Source organism: the organism of the source record quoted next, unplaced genomic scaffold (genome assembly GCF_019419815.1).
Source record: "Pyrus x bretschneideri cultivar Hongxiangsu unplaced genomic scaffold, Pyrus_bretschneideri_v1 Contig50, whole genome shotgun sequence".
Classification (NCBI taxonomy): Eukaryota; Viridiplantae; Streptophyta; class Magnoliopsida; order Rosales; family Rosaceae; genus Pyrus; species Pyrus x bretschneideri.
The window spans coordinates 2,427,546-2,451,529 of NW_025999788.1; the positions used below are offsets into that span (position 1 = coordinate 2,427,546).

General features: G+C 36.9%; 3 protein-coding genes across 4 annotated transcripts; 2 read left to right on the top strand and 1 right to left on the bottom strand.

Moving 5' to 3' along the window:
* Positions 1-1,708: 1,708 nt before the first annotated feature.
* On the top strand, positions 1,709-4,190 carry LOC103946008 (signal recognition particle 9 kDa protein). The gene is made up of 4 exons (XM_009356615.3): positions 1,709-1,870; positions 2,174-2,242; positions 3,534-3,627; positions 3,949-4,190. Exons 1-4 carry the CDS (start codon positions 1,799-1,801, stop codon positions 4,023-4,025), a joined length of 312 nt encoding a protein of 103 aa, XP_009354890.1. The 5' UTR covers positions 1,709-1,798; the 3' UTR covers positions 4,026-4,190.
* A 6,721-nt stretch (positions 4,191-10,911) lies between these two features.
* On the top strand, positions 10,912-13,906 carry LOC103946010 (probable WRKY transcription factor 21). 2 transcript variants are annotated; one of them, XM_009356622.3, is made up of 4 exons: positions 10,912-11,327; positions 11,665-12,475; positions 12,601-12,726; positions 13,417-13,906. In XM_009356622.3, the coding sequence occupies exons 2-4, from the start codon at positions 11,676-11,678 to the stop codon at positions 13,559-13,561; spliced, it is 1,071 nt and encodes a 356-aa protein (XP_009354897.2). In that variant the 5' UTR covers positions 10,912-11,327; positions 11,665-11,675; the 3' UTR covers positions 13,562-13,906. The 2 variants fall into 2 exon arrangements, with proteins under 2 accessions (XP_009354897.2, XP_009354896.2); XM_009356621.3 differs by having other exon boundaries at positions 10,913-11,327; positions 11,674-12,475.
* A 2,690-nt stretch (positions 13,907-16,596) lies between these two features.
* On the bottom strand, positions 16,597-17,423 carry LOC103946012 (ethylene-responsive transcription factor 8-like). The gene has a single exon (XM_048569873.1). It carries the CDS (start codon positions 17,362-17,364, stop codon positions 16,816-16,818), a length of 549 nt encoding a protein of 182 aa, XP_048425830.1. The 5' UTR covers positions 17,365-17,423; the 3' UTR covers positions 16,597-16,815.
* Positions 17,424-23,984: the final 6,561 nt, after the last annotated feature.

The window sequence follows — 23,984 nt, forward strand, 5'->3', positions numbered from 1 at the left end:
TCAATTTTTTCCATTTAAAAATATTATGAGGATTTTTAAAAGGGTCAGAGGACTTATTTTCAATCCATTCATGAAAATCGTCAAACGATGACTATAGTTAAAGATTTTGTTCAAAAATAAATTATTATTTGTTGTTGAAATGACAGTGTTTAATTTATACGTCAATATGGCATTCATGTAATTTAAAAATGAGTATGTTAAGTGTTGTGTCATAATGTGTTAGGATTAACTTAATGACCAGACCAAAAAGAATGAGCGAATAGTATAAGAGCTGGTTTGATATTGCTGTATTTTGATAAAAAATTGTTTCTGATGTGATGTGAGAATAAGCAACTGTGAAATAAAGTAGCAGAATGTTTGATAAACTTTTTTGTAAAAGTGCTTTTGAAAAAAAAAAAAAAACAGTATTATAATGTTTGGTAAACTTTTATATAAAACAGATGTGAAAAAAAACCGGTTTTTCAAAGCTGAGTTTTGCAGCTTCTTGTTTTTGGCTTTTTTTCATCCAAAACTGTGAAAAAAAACTGAAGTTGAAGTTGAATGTTTACCAACTTTTTTCAGAATCACCTCAGTACCAAACCAAGTCTAAGTAACATAAACTTAGAGTTGTTTGTGCACTTATAGATGTTATTGTTTACAAATCATGAAAGAAATGGTAAGTCTGGACATCTTCCACAATAAACTTGACAGCACTAGTGCAGCCCAAAACTGCCACAACGGAGAACCAAGCAACCGTTGCAAAGTTGAGAAGCAACAAAGAAGGGTACATTTTGGTGTTTTTGGTCTGCCTTCTTCTAGCTTTTAAATATGCCAATGCAGGGAACACAAAGTCCAATGGAGCAGTTTGACATAAAGTCTCAAAAGAAAGGCATGGCTGCTGCAACATTAGTGACAAAAACCATATAGATGGAGGTGAAAAAAAAAGCCGAATTAGGGTTTTTCGGAGCAAAAAATGACCGTGCAAGTAGTTTTTTGTGACATGAATCCCTCCTCGAAATAGGCATACGTTATATCTACACATTATGAAATGTAAAAACAGCATCAGAAGTGAATTCAAAGTTGGAAAAATAGTAGGGGTTTAACATTGCGTTTAGACCAAGAAAATAAATTTGGGATTTGGAAAAGGTAAAAATAGGGTTAAGAAACTCAGTTCAGATCGAGCCACAAAAATTGAACTACAAAAACTGAAAATGCATGAGTTTAGTAGATTAATACCAAACCTTAAGGCTACTTCTCTGCTCTCTCTAAAGCCGACAAACAAGCTTAGAACACTGGGAATCAACAAACTCAGGTGGTTGATTCATATAAACTTCATTGTGTAGAATCCTATTAAGGAAGACATTACGCACATCGAGTTGTTGGAGGGACCAATTATTGGAAACAGCAAGGGCAAGTATGGTTCGAATAGTATCCGGTTTGACCACGGGAATGAAGGTCTCTTGGAAGTCGATGCCTTCTTGTTGATTATTCATACAATCAATCAGACTGAATATACAAATTGATACAATTTCAATACCTTAAAAATACAATATGAGAAAACTAAAAGTTCGTTTTCCATTTTGATCTTGCCGGCCCAAATTTCCTCCCTTACCGTATGATGACATACCCGCCCCGACCCGGCTGCTTCCCTGGTCGAACGCTCAAAAGCGGGATGGGCTATGATCTTGCAGGCCCAAATATCCTCCCTAATCGACTTCCATAAAATCCCCAAAAGGCCCATCCTTCCTGTAAGCAAACACAAAAACCCCAATTCTCCCTTCTCCCCCTCTCCGAAAGTCGCAGTGCGATCCACGCAACAATGGTTTACATAACTTCCTGGGACGAGTTCGTCGAGCGATCCGTCCAGCTTTTCCGCGCCGATCCCGAATCTGTAGGTTACGCTTTTTCTTTTTTCTTGTTTTCTGTTTGGCTTCCGAGAAAATTTAAAGAAATCGAGTGACGTTAGCAATAGTTCTTGATTGCTGCTTGATTTCAGTGCATGAAATCCCTAGTCTTCAATGGTATAATTGATTTTTATCGACTAAATTTTCTTCGAGAAACCATGTTCTCCGTATTCGAATTAATGCTGTTTTAATTACGTTTTGTAAACGAGTATTAGGTGATCGGAATTGATTTTATTAGACTGATATGTAACTTTTTCTAACGCTTGTGATGGATCTGTTTGTTGATGCAGACTCGATACGTGATGAAATACCGGCATTGCGAGGGGAAATTGGTTCTTAAGGTTACTGATAATAAAGAGGTACTAATTGCTTTCCCCTTTGATACCGTGTATTTACTCAATGTGCAATCGTAAATTGGTTTTTTGAGGTATTTATATCATGTTATAGTGCATTGTTTCTCAATTATACTTGTGTTTAAGAACATCGAGTAGTTTTCCGAATTTGGTGTTATTCTTTTAGAGTTCCGTAGTCTCTGCATAGAACTTTGTCTTATGAGTTTTCCTTGGTTCTTTTAATATATGTGCTTACAATTAACTACCGAGATGTTTAGTCCACAAAGAAGTTCTTTACACATAATATTCATAGCTGGTTTTGTACTTTTTGAAGAAAGTAAATGCAAGATTATGTTATGTGTTTTCTACTATTAGTGAGCGCATATTAATGAGAATATGGATATTTGCAAGGAGAGAGGATCCTCGCCGGATCCTCTTTGTGAGGATCTCCGGGATTCTCCAATCATATCCGTTCATCGTACATCGTGGGGTCAGAAATCATTGTAAATTTTTTTATTTAAAATTGAATATAAACAGTACTTGATGATAACTGACCGCACGATGTACGATGAACGGATGTGATTGGAGGATCCGGCTAGGATCCTCTCTCATTTGCGAAATATTAGGTTCACATACTTTTTTTTTGGTTTAGACTAGTGCGGTTGTGTTGGGATTTTTTTTTTCTTTGGGAACTTAGGTTACCTCCTATTTGTGGCAGAAATACCTAGATCAGCTTCCTTCACCTCTGTTTTTAGATTACACAATCTGGTACTGTTGATGTCACTTAATCAATTTCAAGGTGTTCTTTCATGCTCTCTTTTTCACCATTGAGCATAGTGAGATACTTTGATTTTTACATAGGAAAAATTCTTTGAATGCTATGTGAAAATAATACTCGAAGGAACTCTTTTCTTGCCAAATTGGTCCCAAACTGAACTTGAGGCGGCCTTACTGGCGATAGTTTTTAGCTTATGGCAATATTTTTTTTTCTTCTGTCTTACCGTTTGTGTCTTTTTATTGGTGGACAAGTCTTAATTGCAGAAATCTGGGTGAAATTTGACTATATTAAGGTTGTCTTTATGCATTTCAGTAATATGGAAAATCACCTAGGCTTTCCTCATATGTGGAACAGGCTTCATATATCCTGTAGTGAAAACGTGAACTGAAGTGTCTTTTATGGCTGTGCTAGAAACTGGGGATATTTTCTTTAAAACTCAAATTGTTAGATTCAAGAAAATGGATGCATATATCACTTACATCATCGTCGATTACATGCTTGCCTGATATACTCATGTGATGGATCTCTTTGCATTTGCAGTGTCTGAAATTCAAAACAGACCAGGCGCAAGACGCTAAGAAGATGGAGAAACTCAACAACATATTCTTCACTTTGATGTCCCGAGGTCCTGATGGTAGTATCTTTATCCAAGCCTAAATCTTAATTTTTTTCGAAAAGGTTTTTGGCACAACTGTAGGTCCCAGTCCAGTTGTATTTACGTGTAAGCAATTAGATTGCTTGCTATGTGTCTGAACACGAACAGTGGGGTAGCCACCTTTTACCGAAGTTTCCTTTCACTAATTACAAAGGAGCTTTCGGGATGTTCGAAAACATGTTTCAAATGCAATGGAATTCCCTTCCTTGAATTTGTTTCCAGTATGACCTTGATGTTATTAGCACTCTTTCTGCCAAACTAAAACTAATTCACATTTCCTGTTGTTCTCCTTTTGAACAGCGGATCCATCAGAAGTTACTGGGAAAGACCAGATGGACGCACAGCCAACCAAGAAAGGACGGGGAAGAAAACAATAGTTGTGTCGGCGTAATTAGGTTGTTTTTAGGACTGATCTTACAGGGAACCATGGATTACTATTCAGACCGAATTTTTGGAGATGGTTACAGAAGATTGTGGTTCTTTCTTTTCCCCGATGTTCGCTTTTTATTTCATTTTATATATAAAAGGATTGTTGACAACTTCAACTGGTTTTGTCTTGGCCAACATCTTACAATGGTATCAATGACTCCTAGTTATGTTTCAAGAGTTAAATAACCGACCCATTTATAAGTTCATAACTGCCCTCAACTGTGATGAAGATTCTGAGATGAGACTGGCTGGTCGATTGGTGAATTGCAACCAATTGATCAGCCAATCGACCAGCCACTCACATCCTGTAAGATTTGTCTTGGATTTTCTTTGATTTTCTTCTTGAACGTCTGCATTCGATTATTCACAATGGTAGAAAAGGCCGCATCCGATCCCGTTTGATAAAATGAGATCCAACAGGGTTTACAAATCCCCCAAAACATCAAACGAGATCCAACAGGGTTTACAAATCCCCCAAAACATGTGTAGCCCGTTAAAATGCTCACGTGGTTAAGAGCATTTATATATGCATTAGAAGTCTTAAATATGATTCTTCTTTTCGAGTAATCGCTTGTATAAAAAATGAAGCTAGGCAAAGCTTTATTTGAGAGGACGCATGCTAATATTTCATGGCTGCCCTCTAAAAAGTGAGAACCGGGAAGAGCTCTGGATTGTAGACCAAAGACAAAGATAACGTGATTTCCCCTTTGCCAATCTAATTAAAAAAAAAAACTAATGAATAGCGTCTGAAAACTTTGAGTTTTAATAATAAAGACAAAATAAAGGGTAAAATGAATAGTACCAGAATTGACTTTTTAGTGTAAAAATATAATTTTTTGTTAAATTAAACAGTACTGCGGACTTTTCGTTAAAATTCTCTCTAATTAAGGCCTTACGGAGCCCAATCGGATCCCAATGCACTCTTTCCCTTTCTTTCTTTCTTTCTTTCTTTCTTTCGTTTACTTTATTTTTTGGCATGAAAAAAGGATAAAGTTGTTAAAAATCAAATCCATGCATGTGATGGGCCACAAAAGCTTGTGAAATGTTTGCTCCCAAAGAAAAGATGGCGTGTGTAATCGGGGTTTTTGGGAAGCAAATATTCTTCAATCAAAGTTAAAGAGACAGACAGACCAGATGGACAATGGGACAGAATGTCTTGGAGGACAAGGTGGATTCATTAACGTTACCAGGACCATTTTGTTCACACATTCTTTTAATTGTATTTTTGGAATACCGTCATGTTGTATACCAAGTTAACTGATTCTTAATATTATAATTATAGTATGTTGATTCGATCATACCACGTGATTGTATTTCAATACTGTTGTGCAATAATAGTTAGGGTGGTGCTATTCACACATTTATGTTTATCTCTTGCACATACTTCTCAAATTCTAACAGTTAGATCGAATGAATTGAACAAAATCAACAGACATAAATAAACAAAGTGTGTATGTAGGGTTTCAAGATGCCTGACTCTCATGCAGACGCTAACGTGAGCTGGAGGGGGTTTGATTCTTCAATCAAGCAACAAGAAGGAAATCATTAGTTTGTATATATAGAAGAGTGAGAGAGAAGGGAAGGAAAAGAAAGATGGAACAAAGAAGCTTTTGCGATTCCTCAAAGATCTTTCAGTTTACAAATCCAATCGTCCACGTTAGTTCCTTCTTAAATAATGAAAGAAATAAAAAATAATTAAGGAAATGGAAAATAATGCAAAGTTACTTAACTTTTCAAAGTAGAATAATTCTCCATATTCTCATTGGTCCGTCCACGTGTGGTGATAGTTAAACTACACATGTAAACAATACATGTTGGGTGATGTAGCTGCATATGTGACTTTTAAACTTCACGCGTGAACAGTGTACCAATATCCTCATATACTATGAAGGAAAAGGATTCCTCCGTAAAACAAGTCCACAACAATGAATAGTAACTAAACTCCTTATAAGCCTGTATAAGATTCGTTAACTTCCCGATTTAGGACAATTCTCAACACCTCGCAAATAAAACTATAGATAAAGAAAAAGGGAAAAAAAGTAAAGTATCGGTGTTTTCATGGCTCTACATTTTGGATAAAGTAAACCTTTTGACCTTTAAGATCTGAATTGTTCCCGACTTAAACGTCGTAAAGTATGAATTCGTGCACTTTGAGTGGGAAAAACCATGCTTTAATCCAACTTTTCTTTCTCTACTTTTTATTACTCGTAATTATGTTTTTATTCTTTTTCCTCTTTTTTTTTTTTCTTCTGAAAATTTAACGTTATGATCACACTAATGTAATTTGCATCCTTGGGTGATATAGAATTGTGTTATTTGGGTTATTGAATGTTTTGATCTCTTAAATTCATGCATGGTGAAATACTGAAAGTGTTGGAATTGCTTCATTCTCCGAACTTATGTTTATAAGCCTTGAGCATGATTGGCTCAGAGAGTAGCTGGAGTAGGCAGGCCGATTAGGGTTCCCACTTTGAAGGGGCCTCAATTTTTATATATTTAAGTTAATATTACAAATATTGTGTTTGTTCAAATAAGAAGTTTACAGACTTTGAATCTTTGTCTAAACACAATAGCCAGTTGAATTGAGTGGTTGAGCCCAACATTTGTAAAATTTATTTGTTTTATATAATTATTAAATAAAAAACAACATACCTGTTTTGTACGTGAAAAGTGAAATATCAAGTTACTCAAACTTGTTCTTTTCGACTTCAAAAACAAACATGTTTACTTTTTTGGTCGCACTCCCTCGATTGCCAAACACCAAACCCAAAGGGGGCTTTTGTTGCGCCGGACTATCTCGGATTGGATTAGCTTCAAGGACTAAGCTGGACTGGCTTAGACTAGACTAAACTGGACTAACTTAGTGAAGCGTTTGGTGTAGTATTGGACTAAGAAGCTGGATAATAACAAATTCTAATATTATATTATTTAATATATAAATTATTAATATTTTATTATGATCTTATCTTTTTCTCCATCTTTTCCTACCATTTCCGTCCCACTCTTTTCCTCTTCTCTCATCGTCCCACCCTCTCCCTCTTTTTTTCCTCTTAGACCTCTCAATTCATGTCTCTTTCTCATTCCTGGTCAAACTCCTTATTGATTCCAGTCTCTATTTCTCTGTCCTCCCTCCCTCTCTAGCTATACGTTGTTCGAACGGAACCTCACGGCTTCAATTTTCCCGACGAGTTGCAGGTTTCCCGATGTGTTTTTTGGCCAACCCTCGTTAAATTGGATGAAGTTAGCACCACCAAAAAATTCATCACCATCCCTGGACCGAGATCTTAGCTTTGAATGCTCGAATCTGTCATGGATTTGAAGAAGCCCAAACAGGCCGAGACTTCCAGGCCATTTTCCTGTCACATTCGACCACATTTTAGCCTCGATTCAGGTAAAATCGTAATCTTGTCACTCCCAGCTTCAATTTGGTATATTTTATATGAAAGTTGGTTGCGAAATGGATCTGAAAGAGAGTTGGAAAGTTAATGATTGATCTAGGTGACCGGAGATGATGAGGAGTCTGTCGGGAGTGGTCGTTGAGCATGACGAGGACGAGAAAGAGAGGATAGTCTTAGCTAGTCCCATGGTTATTGAGGGGTCTCGCTAAGACCTCTTAGTGAAGGGTTTTGTCCATGCTAGTCCCCTTTAGTCTCATTAATGTTAGTCCCAGCATGGAACAAACACAGTATTGGACTAATAGCTAGTCCAGTCCAACTTAGTGAGGGCAAACAAACGCCCCCTAAACGGCTAAACCCAGCCTTTGTCACATTCCCCAAAACAAACACCAAATTCTAAACATCTGTGTCTATTCTAGAGCTCCACTTCGAAGGCTCGCCTAGGGACCCAAATTAACAAGAACAGCCCCGGCCTTATGTAGTATGCATATAAGTGTGTTTTCATACGAGGCGGATCGAAATTTGTTAATTCCAATTTCAGTCCAAAAATGTTTGGAATAACTGTTTTCTTCTAGTTTTGTGTCAACTTCTATTTTTCGAATGTCTGTTTCATTCCGAACTCGAAATTTTCTGTCAAAAATGAAGGGCAAAGGTTGCTTTGCTCCAATCCACTACAACAATTATAAGTTTCCACCAAAATAAGAAAGAAACACGTGATTGCTAATTACATTTCACTTAACATCGGTCAGTTTCTATATGTAGTCTTGTTTTTTTTCTTCTTTTTTTTTTACACAATCAATATTGAAGAAAAGGAAAGCGACAATCGCCCTAATCTTACGATCATAATATAATGGTTTTTTTCTTCATAATCATAATATAGTTGTTGAACATTGTATAATGGTTATTTAAAAGTTAAACATTTTCACAAGGCATATATAATGATTAGAGGTGCAACTTGAGTTAGGTCAACCTGGATCCGTCCATGTCCAGCCCAATTTCAAATCCTATTGGACGGGTTAGATGAAGAAAAATCCGCCCAAACCCAACCTCAACCCAATCATTTCTTCGGTTGGGTTGGGTTGAGTGAATGCCTTTCTCGTCTCTGTGAACCCAAGCCAAACCTGATTTTGAGCCTCAATTCTCTCATGCACATATTACCCATTCCACTTCATTTTTTATAAATTATATGTAAGTTTTGGAATGACAATACTTCAAGTAGTTGCTTTTACATTTATTTTGATTGAAATTTTGTATACATCTTGTTATTTAATTTTAATTTTGGATTGTTGAAATATTTAATAGTTTACAAATTGTTTGCTTTGACTTTTTGTTGGATTGATAACGTGCAAATGAAAATGTAACTAATTTTTTTATTCAAAATTTAAAAATTATGAATATTAATGTGTTATAACTTATAAGATTAAACTGAATAAAGTTAGACGAACTTAAATTTAATCCGAATAAACCCAAATTCAATTAAAACCCAAATCTAACTAAACTTGCATGACCCGAACTAACCTAAATTTGAATTGTATAAATTAGGTTAGGGTTTGTTGACCATCTATCCGCACGAGTTGCATTCCAATAATAATCATGTAAGATCTCTAATTAGGCATTACATCATATTATTAAGTGAATTAATTTTTAATCGAAAGTGAGCTGATTACGCCAATCAGAGAGAGTAAAGTCAACGGAGGTAGGACCGGTGGGACCCCATGGCGGGTCCAGTCACCGAAGCAACAGTGTCTCCCCGGCGAAGGATACAAATTGTCAAGCAGTCACAACGGCACATCGTTTTACGTGTCAGACTTTAGGGTTCAGTTTTACACGTGTTGATAAATGATTAACCGTCCTGGCAACGGCTATATTGGATGCTCTCGAGTGCTGGACTAGGCCTTGGGCCCCACTCTTGAACGGACGTTGAGATAAGCCGCGCTGCAGAGGGAAAATAAGACTTCGAAGCAAAGTAAGGAGCAAAAGCTTTTGCTAATGTCGTGCTATTTTTCTTTCTTTTTTTAATATTTTTTTTTTACTACTCAACGAGATCGAAATCAATTTGTTTATTTAATTTTTAATATAAACATATCGTTTGAATGAAAATAAAATACAAGAAAAGCGTGAGTCAATTTTAATTTTTTTTCTTCATTAGGCTGATTCTCACTTTTCTTTGTTCATAAGATCGATTGTTCAATCACTATCTTGATTTAAGGTGTCCACCGTATTAACAATATTCTCTTTATAGATATCGTAATTATAATATCAACAGTTAAGTTACTGAATATTTTCATGGTTATCGAGAAAAAATTATTGTGTATAAGGGTGACATCTAAATCGGTGAACATAGCATGTTATATTCTAAGGTTTAGATTTCAATTTTTGAAGAATAAACGGAATATAATATGACCACCCTTAACTATTTAGTGTAGTGACATGTAATCACTATTTTATTATAGTTAGTCATTATTTAAATCTAGTTAAGTAAAATGTTCTAGCAATTGATGTAATTTGACAAAAACAACTTAACCATTTGCTTTTCTTTCAAAAAATTCAAGATTAAGCAACGAAAGAGAGTTGCATCTAATCTTTGTTATGACGAAGTTCAAGCCTCCAAGTTGTTAAACAATAGTAGATTATCAATCATCACTTGATATAATGGCACTTGAACGTCGTTTTGTTGAATGGTGAATTCAAATCTTATCAACGACGGTTGGTGAATAAAAATTAAACAAAGAAAAGAAAAAAAACTTTGATCTTTACAACTTACCCAACTTTACCATATATTACAACATTGTGCATTTGAGTTGTTTCTTATTTGGCGAAATGGTACTTTAACTGGTACTTTGCTTAATTTTATGAGAAAATTCAAACTTGAGCGCAAGGAAGCAAGCATGATACCCTGTACAATTGACCAAACGGACGTTTATGCATGTGACTACGTTCAAACAAGTGTCATTTTACACAGAAAAAGAAAGACATGCAGACAATCGATGAATGGACTATACGAAACCGTCTTTGTCCTCATTTTCTGACCCCCAATCCAAATTTGCAGAGACTGCACAACATGCAGAGAGGCCAAGCGAAATCTAGCTCTTCAACAACCCTACCATTATCTGATAACTCACTAAGCACACGAGAGATTCAACAGTGTAACCGCTCATATTCAAAGAAATAAAAAGAAAGATATATATATTATCGGTTACACCGTAAATTTGGTCAGAGCACACAGCTTTTTTTTTAATGCAAGTTACAAAAGTAAAGCTGGATTTAGTGGTCTTGCTCTCTCATGAAGGAGGAAAAAATTACCAAATTTAAAAACTTGAAAATTGAATTGGGGGGAAGAGAAAGAGGAAAAATCAAATCTTGAAAGAAAACAAAGAAAAAGTGAAGGGAGAAAAATAAAAAGAAAACTTCGTGTAGACCGTAAAAGCAAAGGCTCACTTTAACATTTTGTGGACGTCTGTGTGGAGTAGAGGAAGACCATTTCCGAAAAGAGAATGACAAGGGTCTTCAATCCGGGACCCCCCGCCTTCATATCTGTGACATAGGCGGCAGTTTCATCTCTCCATTTTATTTCTCTCTCTCTCTCTCTCTCTCTCTCTCTCTCTCCTTCTGGCACTCGGTGTTTATTTATATCTCCTCTCCTCTCTGTCTCCTCTGTTCAAATCTTTGGGTTTCTCCCTCAAGAAAAAAAAAGGGTAATTTATATTAATAAAACAAAGATGGTGGCTTTGGCTTTGTATTCTTGTGGCAGTGTGATTTCCATCAAGCGCAAAGCAAAAGTCTTCTCCTTCACACCTTTCAATCTCAAAAGCATGAATTGAGAATCTAGGGTTTGAAAGCATCAACTCCAACAAGGTCCGTTCGTTTGCGTCTCTTGTTTTCTTCCCTCAATCAACTGACAATTTTACCAAATTTCTTTGCTGTAATGTCTTGATTTCCATCTGGGGTTTCCTCTAATCTGACAAATTTCATAAACCCAGTTGGTTGTTTCATCTCCTGGGTGAAATTTCATTAGAAAGTTGAATACTTGTGGGTAAAAGAATGGGATTTTGGTTATCTGGGTAGTTGATTTATCTGCTGTGGATTGCTGAACATTCTATAAATTAGGTTGGTTTGCTGAGTTTTTGGTGTGTTTTGTGTAAATTTTTAGCCTTTTCAGGATTTAAAATTGTGGGTTAATTATTTTTGGTAGTTTTGGTAGATATGGAGGAAGTTGAAGAAGCTAACAAAGCAGCCGTTGAGAGCTGCCATAGAGTTCTTAGCCTCTTGTCTCAGCCACAGGATCAAGTTCAGTATAGGAATCTAACGGTGGAAACTGGAAAGGCAGTGTCTAGGTTTAAGAAAGTTATTTCCATTCTCAATACTCGTTTAGGTCATGCTAGAGTTAGAAAGCTCAAGAAGCTTCAAATCCCTTTTCCTGAAAGAATCCTTTTGGATAATCCTAACTCGATTGGGGACCGTCCATCCAAAACTCCCCACTTTCTTCAATCTAGATTTCCTGAAAACCCAACTCAAGATTTGAGTTTAGATGTTAAAAGTTCCTTGTGTTTGGGGAATCCATCGTTGGAATTGAGTGCTAATGGGAAAACCCCAATTCATCCTGCCCAACAAGTGCCGCCGGCGCAATATCACTTCTTTCAGCAACAACAGCAACAGCAACGTCAACAACAACAGCAACAGCATCAGCAGCAGAGGATGTTACTTCAGCAGCAGCAGATGAAGCCCCAAACAGAAATGATGTATCGTGGGAGCAATAGCGGCATAAATCTGAATTTTGATAGCTCTAGCTACACACCTACAATGTCATCTACGAGATCCTTCATTTCTTCCTTGAGCATAGATGGAAGTGTGGCTAACTTCGATGGTAATTCCTTCCATTTGATCGGGGCTCCTATCTCTTCAGATCAGAATTCACATCACAAGAGGAAGTGTTCTGCTAGGGGAGACGATGGGAGTGTTAAATGCGTTGGTAGCAGTGGTAGATGTCACTGCTCAAAGAAGAGGTCGGATTTGTCTCCTTATGCTCTACTTGGTTCAGTAATATCTTGTAATGCTTCTGTGTCCTGTCATGGAGGAGCAATTATACTTGCTTTTTAACTATTTTATGTTATTTATGTTCTGCTGCCAGGAAGCATAGGGTGAAAAGGTCAATTAAGGTGCCTGCTATCAGTAACAAGCTTGCAGATATCCCTCCTGATGATTATTCATGGCGGAAATATGGCCAGAAGCCAATCAAGGGCTCCCCTCACCCTAGGTATCATATTTCTGCATTTCGAATGAGAAATTGATTTCATTTGATGCCCAATATCTTCTTCCAATGCTTTGTGTATAATATGCAGAGTTGATAATTAGCATGGTTGAATATTGAATGTAGTGATTGTTAGTGTTAACCTTTTTCTGTGTATTTTTTTTTTTTTTTTTTGGGTTGAAAAACGGGTCTATAATCAAGAGCCCAAAGAAACCTACTCAATAATAAATCTAGACCAGGACATCCCAAGTCGATCCTCATGAATACTTTTCTGTGTATTTTTCACATACATGATCAAGGTTCTAAAAGGCGCTAGTCAGGCAGCAGGCAGGGGTTGTGGCCTAGGTGGTTTTTTAAATTTTAATGAAATTTTTATCCATAGCTTTTTTACAATCGAATTTAGGGTCAAGATTTGTTCAAAGAATTCACGTTTGAATATGACATGTGATTGATATTTGATGAGGCTTGTTAAATAAACTTTCAAGTTTTTTCGACACTTCTATGGAATTTCGTGTTTATCCATATGCTTGGAAATCAAATGTCCGAAAGAATCCAAGTTGAATATGACGTGTAATTGATATTTGATAATGCTTGTTGATAATGCTTGTTGGAAATGAAATGTCGAAGATCAGAGACTTTTATGTTAAAACTTCTCGAGAACTTAATTAACTATTGAAGCTCCTTTAACTTGTGCAGGGGATACTATAAATGCAGTAGCATGAGAGGTTGTCCAGCAAGGAAGCATGTCGAGAGGTGCTTGGAAGAACCCTCGATGCTTATTGTTACCTATGAAGGTGAGCATAACCACCCAAGGATACCATCGCAATCCACAACAACGTGACATTCGTGGAGAGCCTTGCCGAGCTCAAGCCCAACGGTCACTTTGTCAAACCCTTATCTATGTTCGGCTTGGGATGCTCCTGTACATATATTTGCATGGTTCAAGCATGACCTACAAATTGGAGCAGCTATTTCGGCTTTTGGAAGTTGACTCTTTCGAGCGTTTTTGCATTTAGGCATGCGGGCATGAATCCCCAGCGGGGGAGACTCAAACAAGTCTGTAAAATTAGGTCATCGTCCTATAAGAACTGTTTTTTTATTTATTTATTTTCTGTGTTCCTTTTAGCAATCAGTGCTTCAAACCATTTAGGGTTTTTGGAATTAATGAAATGCCTTTGATGTGGTACTTTTGGTTTTCATTTTCTACCTTCATTGTTTATACGTTTGGGTGATAAAGTTTGTTGTGAATGGTAGATGGTTTTAGGAAGGATGAATTAGAAGCCAAGTCACAGGTGGTCCTGTTTACCAAATTGCTCCTGCTTTCAATTGTTGTGGGGAAAAAGAAAAGTAAGTTAGGTGTGACTAATGAGGGGGACCAAGATGTGTTGTTGTTATTCCTTCAATCCAATCAAACCAAAATGATATTTTTGGGTTCAACTCCCAGATATGGGGTCGATTCTTGCACAGTCGGGGATATAGAATGTTTTCTTGTAGTATTCATCACATTAGTCGATGTCTCCATATTTTTGTATCACTCATCAAGTGACGTGAATATATAATTGCATGCACAATAAACATAGTTTTAGGTAATTTATCCTTACTCTTCCGATAAAGATACTTTGGTAGTGTTATCATACAAAATGATAACACTATCAAAATATTTTTATAAGTATGACAACTCTCACATGTGGTGAGACTAGACCAAACCAAACGTACAATTGCGTGAGTGAAATAAAAAAATGCAAAATAACTCTCATACTTTAAATGCTTTACGAATGACCTGGTTAGTACATTCTACCCAAGTTAACTTTTTTCCTTTCAGTTAGCAAACTTTGAGGAGAATTAATGGAGAATCGAAGTAGGTAAAAAGACAGTTGCTGGAAGTGGTAAATATTCATTATTTGGTTGGTGAATCTTGGGAGCTTGTAATAAAGGAAGTGATATGGCTCAGTACGCTACCAAAACGATGTAGAGAATGAAAAGATGACGTGTTACAACAGAAAAATCATTTTTTTCCCTCCTAATTTTTCTCTCATTCCCTCCCTCCCCTCCTATGAACGATTACAGTTAAGCACAATGAAATGCTTGTTGCGGCAAGTAGCCATTTACTACAGTGATGGAAATGTGTTAAGTCCTTGCATGACAGTATTGCTTCAAACCCTATGAATGGCTAATTTAAAATCTAATTTAACAAAACCTATCATTTAACAGAAGGAAAAAAAAAAAGAAAAAAAAAAAAAAAGATTTTTGCTGACCTCAAACATTTTGTCTTCTACTGTTTTTGCTTTTGGGGTTTGCAGAGAAAATTAAATTTAGGGGATCTCATTTTTTCTAAATTTTTTAGTATGTGTTTGTATATAAAAAACATCGACATTTGTCATCACTAAATCTTTGTTGGTTGGATCATTGGTTGCAGATTTGATACTTTATTGATATGATGTATGTCATACACTAACGCAATTAATTTCTTCTAAATATGTTATAGATTGAGTAGAGCAATGCGCGCGCCTCCTAAGTTTGAATTTATTTTCCTGCTAGATACAAATAGGGGAATATTGGAAAATCGTTTTCTTGAAGGTCAATGGCGTGTTGTAGCAGTCATGAGAAGAAAGTCAACGAGATTGGATGAGGTTAAAACTTAATCGCACTCAATATTTTGTAAGAAGATTAATAATGTCTAATTAGTGATTATGGTTGCTGCAACGTTTTCCAAATCTTTGATTCACCGCTCCCTAAACCAACCAGAGTATTATGTTATTACGCAATCAATAATTAATATAATTATTTAAATTTATTTTAATATTCTTGAGTCTTGACAATCAATCAACCGGTACTCTTTAGTCTTCTTTTTTGGGCTTTAGTTTTAAGCCCAACCCAGAATTTGGTTTTGATTGAGAAATTTTTTGTCAAGTCTGTTGAATGGACCAGCCTAATATCCATGGTGGGTTGACTAGTTGACCCATGACCCATGATTCAAAGTTGTGACATTAGTGTTCATATTTCTTATTTATGTTTAATTTTAATTAAAGGATTACAATGGTAATTTTATGATTTTCGAAGTTAGCACTGATTTTCGAACTCTTATTTTCCATAAAACTATTTTTTTAGCTATTAAATTAAATATGTCAAAAGCGTCAAAAGATTAATTAAAAAATAAGTGCAATAAAGAAAACGAAAATATGATAATCACAACACATACCGTAATAAAACAAGGAAAGAGAGGGATGCTTGGTGTTGTTGTATGGAAAGAGATGCCCTCCGGATCTCTTCCTCTAAAATTCAGGAATCAAGTGATCCGGATATTTAAAATTTAATCCAACGGTATAAAATTATTATAGCTTTTAAAGGATCAGATGACCCATATCGTTTGATCAAATTTTAAAAACTCAGATCTCAGAGAAAGAGACCTGCAGAAGATATATTTCCTTGTTGTATCGTCCAGTCAAAAACTCTTAATCATGTATGACGTACGTGCGGGACAAAACAAAACCAAAGTAGCACGAGTCCCCACTGGTGGGCGTCTTCTTCTTTGTTCCCTTCTCTTCTACCAACGTCTCCTACTAGTCAACATGATTTACCTTTCAAATGCAAAACAAAAATATTCTAGTGCCCTATGCTAAATTTTGTTAAAACCCGTCGTTGATGCGTGCGTGAATATCAAGGATGAATTATTACTAATCTAACATGTAATATATCAAAATATCGAATGAAAGAGTAAATCTTCTTAATCTAAGTAACTGAGCTACAAATCCGTTACGGAATTTGATTTGTTAAAGGATATGCATCATAACTGCATATACAAAAGGGAAAGAGATTTCATGTACAAATATCATAATTAGTTCATGCTAAAATAAGTAAATAAAAAAGATTAAGAAGTTGCCACAAATATCCGAATCAATAAAGCTCAGGGCAAACAGAATTAATAGTCGGTAATTAACTTTTAATCGCGCCCTCAACATTTTTATCCTTTCTATTCCCGTTTTTACAAAAACTGTACACATGTGATGTAGAAATTAAGAGTAAACGCCAAGGGCAAAAATGGAGAGTCACCCCAAATACTTCCACCAGAAAAGCCTAAACCACATCGGCGGCCGCTCAGAACAGCGGCGCTGGCAGATTCAGATCGAACAAGAACGGCTTCTTCTCCTTCCGCATCTTCTTCTCCTCCTCGCCCACCACCACGTCCACATTCTCAAGCATGTACCCTGTATACTCCGACCTAACCGGCGCCACCGCCGGAGCTCCGGTCATAACGTACATCAGCGGTGGAGGCCAGAGCATCTCAGAGCCGCCGCCGAGGAGAAGCGAGTGAGGCGGAGCAAGAGCGAGATTACCGAAGTTGGTCTTGGCCTTGGAACCGCGGAGGCTAAGCGCGGCCTCGTCGTACGCACGCGCCGCCTCCTCGGCGGTGTCGTAGGTGCCGAGCCACTTTCGAGTCTTCTTCCACGGATCGCGAATCTCGGCGGCGAACCGTCCCCACGGCCGCTTCCGCACGCCTCTAAAATGCGGATCCCTTCCCCCGCCGCCTTTACCGGGCGAAGCGTGCCTGGGCTGAGCTCGAAGCTTGCGAGGCGGAGGCGAAGGCGGTTCAACGGCGAGGGAGAGTGCGGTGTCGCGGAGGTGGAGCGCGTCTACAGTAGACATTGGGTGGACCGTGCGGAGAGAGAAAATGGGGGCGAAGACTCGAGTGAGTTTAGGGTTGGCGTTTTGGAGGGTATTTATAGGGGAGGAGACAGTCTGGGTTAACGCCGACAGCTTTGGCCTTCGGGGTTGAATTAAAAAATATTATTTTTTATGAAAATATTTTTAAATTAGTAAAATACTAAATTGGAAGGTAAATGGGTTGAATAAGGTAACGAATTTAATTTATGCCAAATCAGATAAATAATACTAGTGATCATAAGGTATTCGGATAATAACTTATGTGGTAAAAAAATTCGGATATATACCCTTGTGCTGAAATCTATTAGGATTTGTGTCCAAAATGTAACTTTTGTTCTTCCTCCATTAGCCTGCATGTGAGTTTCTTCGCCCAAACCGATGCGCTCTCTCTCCCCCTTTGGACCTCTGATTCGACGGTGATCACCCAAGATAGAAGGGAACGCTCTCCAAATCGATTCCCACTCTCTCTCCATTTGGTTCTTCAATTACCGTAGTTTGTTGTAGTGATTGAATTCCTCTTTTACGAATTCCAATTCTTGTTTTTGTTTCAATTGTTGTGATTGAATTGCTTGGGCATCCTCTGATTTGGGTTTGCAATTGTTTGGTTCCAGAAATCGAAATTTGACAAAGTTGGGTGTTTTGTGTCAGATTTTGTTTACAATTTAAACCGTTTAATTCATGATTTGTTCTATGCCAATTCAAATTTTCTGTGGATTTGATTGGTTTGATTTGGTTCTTGAACCCAATTTTTTTTTTTTTAATGTTCTTGAATTGGGCCAAGAAAATGTGGGTTTGGTAGGAATTTTGTCTAAATATTGATGAGTAATTTCGTTTCGTATCAGTATCAAAATGCTGCTTTGGTAGAACAATTTGTTAGAAACAACATGCGGCAACATGCAATTTTGTTTGTAACGAACGCATGAATCCAGCTATTGCAGGAATTGTTTTGTTTGTTTGCTTTCCAGTTTCAAGGAGATGTCTCCAGCATCATAAAGAAGACTAGAAAAGAAACCAGGTACCTTTAAAGCTTTCGACGGGTGTTGGGAATGCAGGTTCTGGGATCCCAGCCATTGCATACAATCTACTTTTCGGAAAAGGACGGAAGTTAAGTTTTGGGGCATAAATCCGAATAAACTTTATCACGAGGGTTTAAATTTGAAATTTTTTTATCATAGAATCTATCATCCGAATACTTTAAAACCACAAAGATTATTTATCCAATTTGGCCTTTAATTTAAATAGGCTTGACGCAACGAAGGCATTCGTGTAAGTACGAGATACTGTGGGGGGTATAAATTATCGAATATAATTAACGTGTTTTGCCCAAATCCAAACACTTCTTTTTGTTAGTTTACATTTGGGATTGCAGACCAACATTTATAATTGTCGGTTTCTATGTGACAGCTAAAACGAACGTGGATTGGTTTTGCATTATCTTTGAAGTTGGTTATTCTCTCTGTTTAATACTTTGCTTGTTACCACTTAATATTACGATTCAGTGGTATTCTTATTCATTTATAAATAAGATATCTTAGATTCGATTATTGCCAAAGACGAATTTGAATGACATTATTTCTATTAGTGTAGCGTAGACTCAATTCACTATCTCACTCTTTTAGTGTAAATAATATCGTTTGTTCAAAAAAAATATATATATATTTGCTTGTTGTTTCACGATTTGCTTGATAAACTAGGTTTTGGTGAAATGAGGGTTGTTTTGAGTTAGGGTCTCAAACTTGATGTACGACGACAATTTGTATTTGTAGTAAGTTTGATACCTTGAAGCAAATAAAGCCATATTAATAAGGTGAAGTTATAATATTAACACGAAAATTATACTTAAATATGAGTTGATGAAGAGTCTATAAGGAGTCCAATTCTTGAAAGAGCCTCCTTAGGCCATCTCCAATCGAAGGAAGGCAAGATGGCTCATTTTAGACCTATGTCCCTCCAATAAATTAATATTTTAATGAACAGTGCATAACCATATTTCTTACTATCTCCAACCGAGGGCCATAAGGCCAAACATAGTCCTGTCACAAAAAACCATCTTCAACCGAGGGTCAAAGGGCCACAGGGTCAAACATAATTTATTATTTAAATTTATAAATTACAACAAGGAACCGATAAGAGAGTGGAGTTAAGAAAATTTAGACTTCATCATGATGTCTTGCATCATATTACACAACATGATTATGGAGGATGAGCGAGATGAGTATATTGATGGAGAGTATGATAACGACCAAGAGGATCCAAATAGGTCAAGAAGGGCCTGTGCAAAAATATATGATGGTCCTAATTTGTCTTTTAATTCAAGAACTGGTAGTATCTCTTTAAATGAGTACATGAGGCGATATAGGATAATACGTTATGTGCCACAAACAAGTACCTACAACAAGATCTTGTTGCACATCTTTGGGCCAAAAGAAGCATGGAGTAGGCGTTTAAGTTTTATGTTGTTAAATGTTTTTTTTATGTTGTTTCATTTTACTTATAGAGTTTTTCATTTTCCGTTGCATTCAAATTGCGGCCTGGCCTGAGATCGGTCAGGCTGGCTAGATTGGGCATGTCAGTTGGCCCTTTGATCATTTTTTATCTAGTAAGATTCATAAATTTTTTGATCTAGCCCTCAGTTGGAGGCCGAGTTATTTTTAACCCTGTGACTGTTATGAACAACTCTTCTGAACACTTCAGTTAATGATGACCTTAGCGTCTCTCATTTAATTATTAGCAAATTCAATTGTAAAACAATAAAAAGTTGTCGTGATGTTGGTGAGTCAAAAGTCGAAGCGCTCGCAAGCACCCAAAAGTAAATGAATCGGCGGCAAAGCGGTGGTAGGGCTTTCGAAAAAGACGAGGAGGGCACGAGGAGCACGTGGGGAAGAAATGAACGATGGCAGTCTTGGGTGAATGCGGTGTTGGGGCCCCATATTTGTCTCTCACTGACTGACACCGCTGACACTATCATTACCTAAGCTTGAAAGTTTCCCCCCGCGGAGTCGCAGCACACCGCGCAGACTACAGTACAAATTCACGCGCAGACAGACTTTCTTTTTACGTTTCAGTCCATCTTACATGCTCGACTGCAGAAAATTACTTGGGGAACGTAGCCTTACCAAGTCATATTATTTCAAATTGGACTAATTTCAAATTAAGCTGAACCTGATTGGTTTAAACTAAAGCAGAAAACTACTTGGATAACCTAGCCTGGTCTTGGAATAAAATATTTTTGTCTTAATATTTTTATTTTGCCATGGAACTAGACTTTGTAATTTGTCACTATCCTACAAAACGTTGCTGTATTACCCTCTTCATCCCCCTTTTTACAAAAAAGCATCAATCACAAACTTTGCACGTATCAAACTGATTCGAATTTCACCTTCAGGTTGTACACCGCTGATTTGACGTCCATGGAGACCTTGAACGGTTGGAGGCAGTTGGCGAAGAGGAGGAGGAGGAATTCGACTTTAGAAAGGTCTGGATCTGTGTTCAGAAGTTCCTAGAGGGCGATTTTCGAGACATTGAAATCCAAGCATCCCTTGTGGGTGAACGAACTCATCGAAGGGATTACTGGGCGCTAGTCGGATTGGATCAAGGAGAATTAGATCTCGAAGGAGCAGAAAGAGAAGAAAGCGAGGAGTGAGAGATGAGGAAGGGGAGGGGGAATTGACGAAGGGGGAACGATGACAGCTCCGTTTGTGAAAACATAGAGCAAAGAGGCAGAAGGGAGTTAGTCCCCGCAAATCCCATGGTTCTCGACAGGTTTCACTAGCGAGGGAGTTAGTCCATGCATGTCCCATTTAGTCTCATTTAACTTAGTCTCTACACTTAACAAATACAAGATTATACTAATATGTAGTCCAATCTAATTTAATGACAGTTAATGAGGTCAAACAAACGCACCCCGAATGTCTCATGCTTGTATTAGAAGAGATAAGAAGCTTTGCCTTGCGAGAAAAATTTGGACAAGGCAACTTGATAAGTTATGTGGTCAAAGATTACAAAGGATAAGACTTTGTTGTGTTTGGATACCATTACCGCCATATAGATACAACATGCATCACCAAACACGTAGTCATATCATGAAATTTAAACACAGAGCAATATACTCAAGTGACAACTTTTCTCCGACAAAACCTTATACCAACAAGGCATGTTTGGTATGTTGGCTAGGGATTGGACAAGGCAACTCGTTGTGCGTCAGCTTCAGGCATTCACCTATCCCTCGCGATCTCACTATCAAGTATTCAAGGTATGAATTGAACTCTGAATCTCCCTTGACAACTCTTTTCATTTTTTCATATGGGTTTTTTGAATTTAAGAAAGTTTTCTCTTCACAAGGTTCAATTTTAATTGTTTTCTCCTAAGTTGGATGATTAAATTTTGAATCTTTTAATTTCCCCAAATTCACATGGAAATGGGTTTGTGGTTGTTTTATGGGAGTGGAAGAAGGCAATGACATCTGCTCAACTAAAGGTTTTTTTTTCAATGGTTGATCAACAATAAACAAGCGTATACGAGATTGGAGGGTTCGGGAGTTGAAGTTGAGCACTTGCTTTTAAAAGCACAAAGCGGGGGTGGATGGTAAAGGATCATCTCACCTAACCGTTGCATTTGTGTAGTCCGTCTTTCACCACACACCCACGCATTTGTACATATGTGCAACTTCTTTGGGTTTTTTTAGATGTAATAAATTGGAATTATGCATAGGTATATGAGAAGACGATGTTTCAGAAGATTAGCACTGAGTTTGACGAGCGAATGATTATGTGAGTTGAACTTTCCATGCAAGGTCAGAAATTTAAAGTTTTGGTCCAGTTTTGTAATGCCCAATTTCAATTTTGAGTTTTGTTTAGGTTTGACGAGAAAATATGCCCGCGCGTTGCTGCGGGACTTGAACGCACTCACCTTAACTGCATGAATAAGACACATTCAACCTGAATAAATTAAGACACATGCACCATGCACTCATCTCAGAGAGATAAACAAAGATACCAAAAACGGAGAGGCAATGTCACATTGTTTTGCATGATCTTTACACACACGTACCCTAAAAGTAAGAGTGTAAAATCTACGCTAAAATAAACAACTAAGTATGAGCAGGACCTCGTAAAAAGTAGGTGATCATATGTGTTCTTCAACTGTCTGTCGAACCTGAAATCAACGAAAGTGATCCACCGTAAAAAACATGGTTAACCACCATGTATTGAAGCTATATATAATCATTGAAGAAAACCTTTTACATCCAGCACAAAGCAAACTATAATCGAAAATGCAGATAAATAAATAGAGAAAAAAAAAAAAAGGAAGGAGAAAAAAAATAGTCGAAATTTCTTTTATGTCCAGCAATGGAACCAATAGAGATTGTGTAGAAACAATGCAGTAAACCACCATGTATTGAAGCTATATATAATCATTGAAGAAAAACCTTTTACATCCAGCACAAAGCAAACTATAATCGAAAATGCAGAAAAAAAAAAAAAAAAAAGGAGGAAAAAAAAAATAGTCGAAATTTCTTTTATGTCCAGCAATGGAACCAATAAAGATTGTGTAGAAACAATGCAGTAATCACCACCAGAGAATGGGGATAAACAGAATGGTAATACACACATACCTATCAAGATAGTAAAATGAAAACAACTAAACATTTAAATTCAAAGGTCCCTCGGAACATGCTAAAAGTAAAACTAAATTGCATAGCGATTGGCATCTAGATTTACCTTTAAAATGGCATGTGATATGTCATTAATAAAAGCCCTGAATTCTTGGTTCACTGCTAAATTGGTAGGAGCTTTTTCTTTATCCATCAGAACCTTAAAACAAAACCTGTAATAGTATGATAAGCGATCAAGATCTGGTAAGTTTATTAGACATTGTTTCAAATACAAATTGGGACTCGTGGGAAAAAAAAATAGAAACAATCAAATATCATATTATATTCCGACAATACTCTGAGATGGTATGAAGTCACCTCATCTAATTTTATGACAAATGGGTGAGACTCGTTAAAGAAACTCAATAATGGATAGAATGTTTAAATCTATCTGATGAAAGAAGTGATAACGTTGTGGTTATTTTATCAGGAGGCGTTAAAACCATGAATCAAGAGGATTATAGACCAGGGATTTCAAATATTTCAATTATAAGAAAACTTGTTTGCAATACTGAGAAAAAGCTTATTATTGTTGATAAAAAATGCACACGACACCAATGGATTATGCCATAAAAATAACACCATGAAAAATCCAGAGACCAAAATCTTGGGCGGCAGAATTTATCCACATCAAAGGACGCACAATCTTGGTTTAAAAAACCAATCAAATTTAAATTCTAACACCATACGATCAAATGTTAATCAAACACACAATCTCAGAAAGCTGAAACCATGTTAAGCAAACGAAACAGAAGGAAAAGAGTGAAGATGTAAGCATTGATAAGAATATGAAAAGTGGCAGCACTGATATCATGCACAGATAGGACAACGAAATATCGGAACCAGCAGCTACAAATAGAACCAAGAAGGAAAAGGATTGATAAAATAAATAAATAAGAAATAGGACAGAGGCACAAACCAACGACATGAGCTCAGTTTTTTCACCATG

What these genes read in the sequence shown, in the direction of transcription:
- LOC103946012 (XM_048569873.1), bottom strand. Translation starts at nt 17,364, where the DNA reads ATGTCTACTGTAGACGCGCTCCACCTCCGCGACACCGCACTCTCCCTC.
- LOC103946008 (XM_009356615.3), top strand. Translation starts at nt 1,799, where the DNA reads ATGGTTTACATAACTTCCTGGGACGAGTTCGTCGAGCGATCCGTCCAG. An exon ending in TCCGCGCCGATCCCGAATCT is followed by an intron (nt 1,871 to 2,173) that starts GTAGGTTACGCT and finishes TTGTTGATGCAG; the next exon opens with ACTCGATACGTGATGAAATA. An exon ending in GATGTCCCGAGGTCCTGATG is followed by an intron (nt 3,628 to 3,948) that starts GTAGTATCTTTA and finishes CCTTTTGAACAG; the next exon opens with CGGATCCATCAGAAGTTACT.
- LOC103946010 (XM_009356622.3), top strand. Translation starts at nt 11,676, where the DNA reads ATGGAGGAAGTTGAAGAAGCTAACAAAGCAGCCGTTGAGAGCTGCCAT. An exon ending in TGTCACTGCTCAAAGAAGAG is followed by an intron (nt 12,476 to 12,600) that starts GTCGGATTTGTC and finishes TTCTGCTGCCAG; the next exon opens with GAAGCATAGGGTGAAAAGGT. An exon ending in AAGGGCTCCCCTCACCCTAG is followed by an intron (nt 12,727 to 13,416) that starts GTATCATATTTC and finishes TAACTTGTGCAG; the next exon opens with GGGATACTATAAATGCAGTA.